Consider the following 5,067-nt stretch of genomic DNA (forward strand, 5'->3'; position numbering starts at 1 on the left):
ACAGCAGTGGTGGATACGGAATATATTATTGCTGCTTGAAAAACGTCACTCAGGTGGTGTTTCTGGAGACGGTATTATTATTGATATTTAGACAGAATGTGAAAAAGCTCACACAGCTAAGTGGCAGTGGTTTGAAAATGAAGAACACACTGGGCAAATAATGCCTGCAAGGTCAACGTATACACTACAGCAGTGGTGGATACGGAATATATTATTGCTGCTTGAAAAACGTCACTCAGGTGGTGTTTCTGGAGACGGTATTATTATTGATATTTAGACAGAATGTGAACAAGCTCACACAGCTAGATGGCCACTGGGCAAATAATGCCTGCAAGTGCACTACTATTGGTGCACTACTATGAAGAACAGCAAACAGCACTGGACACCTTAAAGAACAGTAAGATAAGTAAAATAAAAAAAAATTATATGTATATTAAAAAAATTTTCTCGGGTTGGTGCTGCTGAACTACTAGGAGCAGCACAGTAGCACACCAGTCCCACTCCCCAACACTGCTAGACTAATAGCACTTGGCTGTTAAAGTAGCAAAGTAAAACAACAAAAAAGAAAATAAAAGCAGTCCTTACAAGGACTATTGGGTTATTACAGCAGTCAGCAGATGAGATCAGAAGAGATCAGTGCCCACAGCAGGCAGCTACATACAGAGCACTGCAGTAGAAGGTAGATTACTAGCCAGCAAAGCTACCCTAAAATGTCCCTCAAATCCCTGCAGACTTCTGTCCCTCCAATACAGAGCTTTACTAGCCAGCAAACTTACTATCAACTGTCCCTCAAAGAAATCAGTGAAATCAGTAACAGCTCTCTCCCTACACTAGCTCTTGCAAGCACACACAGGCAGAATGAAAAAACGCTGCAGGGCTTCAGTTTATGTATGGAAGGGGAGTGGTCCAGGGGGTGTGGGGGTGGTCCAGGAGGGAGAGCTTCCTGATTGGCTGCCATGTATCTGCTGGTCTGGGGTGAGAGGTCAAAAAAAAGCGCCAGGTAAGGCGAACCCAAAATGAAGAACGTCGCGCGACGTTCGCGAACATTCGGCGAGCGCGAACAGCCGATGTTCGCGCGAACAAGTTCGCCGGCGAACAGTCCGCGACATCCCTACTCCTGGATAGCCACGGAAGCAAGATCATTCTGAGGAGGCTGAAACTGTAAAGCCAGGACAGGCTGGGGAGCAGTAACAGGAGCAGTTGAAGTTGCGACGGCTCTAAAAGAACCCCTATTCTCAGGGTCAGGAACCGTGCTGCTAATAGAGCTGCTGGAAAGGGCAGAGGATGAGGAAGCTCCGCCAAGAGCAACAGCAGAAGGGCCCGGAAGAGGTGGCGGGGTCATCGAAGGCCATGCTGGAGTGGTGCTGGACGAAGCTGAAGGAGGGGGCGAAGTAGCTGTCAGCGGAGGCGGAGGAGGCAGAGCTACCGCGCCGGAAGAGGCCGGCAGGGCTGTAAGAAGGCAAGCTGGTTGGGAAGCGGAGCAGACGCCGGCCGGCGTGGAGGGGGGTTGGCGGGAGGTGCCACCACTCGTTGCAGCCTTCTTGCGAGGCGGAGGAGCCGGAGGGCGAAGAGAAGTGGGTGGAGGCATCAAACTAGACGCAGTGCTGGGCGGAGAAAGTAGGCAGGCTGAGACATCTAGGGTGGGCAGCGGAGGAGCAGGGCAGGTCCGTGGAGGCTTCTTCCTGGTTAGGCGTCCTGAAGGCGCTGAATGGGACCTCTTGTGAGCCGGCTTCGCTGAGCGGGTACTGGACCGCTTTAAGGAGGCGTGACCAGCCGGAGCTCTCGGTTGAACGCTGGGAGGAGCCGGTGACGTTGCTTCCTCTGAAGGCGGAGACTCAGACCCAGTCGGGGTCACTGCAGCGGAGCGCAGGCAAGCCCTGTTCAACAAAAGGAGGTCCTCTTCGCCTGCTTCAAACTGTGCCCAACGAAGGATCTCATTCAAACGCGACGATCTGCCACTCACATCCATGGACGAACCCGGAGCCGAATCAGCGCTGACTTTCTGGATACCTGACATCAACATCGCTGCATACAGGTCAGATGAAAACTCAATACAATACAATACAATCATACAGGTCAGATGAAAACTGCTAAGGGAACTCAATGCTGCCCCTTTTATAGACCCCACACCAACGGTCCCCCTATTATTATTGGTTCGCTAAACACAACCAATCAAATGCCCAACAAATTGACCAATCAAAATATGCAACTTCCAATCCACACTCCCCAAGTAACGTAAATGTAGCCTAACATAAGAGGTAACTAAGACAAATACCCTGTCTTACAGCGTGTACTACCCCATGACCCTGAGGGCTAATTGGGCCCCCAGACTGCAATCACATCATATTTTCCCTCCAGCACCAGCATCTCCAGCTCTCCCATTTTACCAGTCAGACTCCTTGCATTTGCAAACATACATTTAATACTGGTACCATATTGAAATAAATGACATGTGGTCCTCCCTGTCCTTAACAGTACCCCCAGCCAAATCTCCTTCCCCATTTTCCCTTCCTTTGCCCATTATCTCATCTAAACTGTCTTCAACTGAATCTTTTACTGAACCCCCCCCACGCCTAGTTTAAAATCTCCTCCAACTATCTAGCCATCTTCTCTCCCAAAACAGCTGCACCATCTTCATTGAGGTGCAGCCCATCCCTAGCAAAGAGCCTATAGCCGACTGAGAAATCAGCACAGTTCTCCAAAAAACCCTTTACCCTTTATCCAATATAACAAACCAAAAACAAAAGAGCATAACAACATTTTTAAAATAAAAAAAGTCTGACCAAAGTAGAATTCACTATGTGACTTTATTTATTATTAAAAATCACGTTGTAATCGGATTGGGGACAAACTCAATAAAATTTAACGAAAACATGAATTCTGTTATTTTTTTGGACTTTTTCCCGAAAAGCCTGAATTTTTTGGATTTTTGCCTGAAAAGTCCGAATAGTCAGATTTTTGGGCTAATTCCAGTGCAGACCACAGAAACTTCCAAATAGGATAGGGACCTCTCCCATTGACTTAGATACAACCTCAGCAGGTCTGAGATGCTGGATTTTCAGATTTGGACTTTTTTACAGCATCAGGCTTTAATAAATCCCAAAAAAGTCGAGGTTTTTTTACCACTAAAAATTTGGATTTAGATTTTTGAATTTTTTGAGCGTTTTCTATTTGGATTATAATAAATAACCCCCTTCAAAAAGATTCAGACAACTGCATTTTTGCATTGAAAAGATATAATTAAATACAATTAATAATAATGATATCTACTGTAAATCATTCCGTAATTTATGAATCATTGGGAGGAATGCAATAACTGTTTTTTGTCAACGTTCCTTGCTTTTTAATTATAATTCTAAAGTTGTTTCTAGATTTTAAAAAAAAATTGATCTTGTTTTCATCAGGAATTCATGAAAGCTTCTTGCATTGTTTTGAGTCCCTGGTCTTAATTTTCAATAAGGTTACTGTCCAATCATTAAGTACAAGTATTTGCCAAGACAGAGCCTTGAGAAAAGATTGAAATCTTTGACACAATACCTGCACAAATTAAGTACTGTACATATAGAGAGTCAAAGTTCAGAAACTATATAAAAATAATTACTGTATATACTCTTTTTACATTTGAATGTTGCAGATGGACAATAGATATCATAGTGTTGCCCTCGATTCTGGATTTACTGCAATTTGATGCCATCTTTGTATTTTGTTCAGGAATGTGTGTTTTTAAGTATGAAAATGATTGAACTGGTGAAAATTCTTCAATCTATCTTTAAGAAGAATAAGCATGTAGCCCCAGAGGATGGATTTAGCTTTTACTTCTAATAAATCTATTGACCTTTGTGTTTTTCCTTGTTTGGCAGCCCATAATAAACCCACTCTTGTCTAAATGAATCAGATGAGGAATATTTGCACCAGCCAATTAGCTATTATATTTTTAGATCATAATTACAGTGGGCTATGGCCATATTCATTGGACACAAAGTTGTATCTATGCCCTTCTTATCAAGCATTGTTATACAACCTGAAAGCATTTATTCAACCTGAAAGCATTTTACACTTGTAATAATGTAATAAATCGTCTGATTCTGGCGTAACAAATTTCTTGTATACCTTGTTATGGGTGTTTGAAAACTCAACATGTTTGGATTTATATTTTGAAAGAAAATTGTATCCCAAATCTCATCTGTGGTTATGTCTTTATTGAGTTTCTTCCTTTTGTTTGTTGTCATAGTTGGAAATTACATTCCTGAGTCACTGGAGCAAAGGAGAAAGTTTACTTTGATTGCATTATGTATGACCTGTTGCCAGGTCCGATTCAATTAAGCATTCCTGCAATGTCACCCCACCTTGCCCCCGGTGCTTATCTTTCCTGCAACGCATCCATAGTAAAGAGAGTACAAATGCTCTTTCTTGCATTAGAAAAGTCAAATTTCTGGATTAAAAAAATGGAAATTCAGCTCTTAAAGTTACCAGGAGCAATTTTTGCAGCCCCTGATGACTTGCTCAGTGCTACCACCTAAGGTGCCTCATTGGCGCAGCTCTCCTGCCTACTTCTTGAGGGTGTTTTGAGTATCTATGATGGTGCTGAGTTTATTTGGAGTAAAATGGTAAATCTTCTAGTTTATTCATTTGAAAGGTTCTCTTAAGTGCTGCATGATGTAAAACTATTTAGTTGCAGCATTGAATGTATTCTAGGAGGTAGGGATAAGTAATAGAGGTATGGTTAAAATATGACTTGCAAGAATAGCAAAATTAGTTGGGTATTTTAAGGATTCTATTGAGCTAAATAAAATAAATCTAATAGTGCACATGTGCAGAGTAGCTTTCTAAACTGTCTGGCTTTCTGAGAGGTTTGAGTGTGACTGGATACAAATGAGAAGTGTCTAGTATACAACTGCTGTCCCTTTTTCTCTCTGGTCATGTCTTGCTGAACCCAACAATAAGATTTCCAGTCACAGCATTCCACAGAAACTGCTATAACTACTACTCTAACAACTCGCTAACAACCTCTTATCTACAAAAAATGAAAACCCTTCTCATTACAAATACTGCTAGTATTACTATATC

At 42.4% G+C, this 5,067-nt stretch overlaps 1 protein-coding gene across 1 annotated transcript; it reads right to left on the bottom strand.

The window, feature by feature from the left end:
- Positions 1-1,111: 1,111 nt before the first annotated feature.
- LOC121395113 (mucin-7-like) lies at positions 1,112-1,588 on the bottom strand. The gene has a single exon (XM_041567695.1). The coding sequence runs from the start codon at positions 1,586-1,588 to the stop codon at positions 1,112-1,114; it is 477 nt and encodes a 158-aa protein (XP_041423629.1).
- Between the last annotated feature and the right edge of the window lie 3,479 nt (positions 1,589-5,067).

Source organism: Xenopus laevis, chromosome 6S (genome assembly GCF_017654675.1).
Source record: "Xenopus laevis strain J_2021 chromosome 6S, Xenopus_laevis_v10.1, whole genome shotgun sequence".
NCBI lineage: Eukaryota > Metazoa > Chordata > Amphibia > Anura > Pipidae > Xenopus > Xenopus laevis.

Bases quoted from the DNA above. Each gene is read 5' to 3' on its own strand.
- LOC121395113 (XM_041567695.1), bottom strand. From the start codon at position 1,588: ATGCCTCCACCCACTTCTCTTCGCCCTCCGGCTCCTCCGCCTCGCAAG.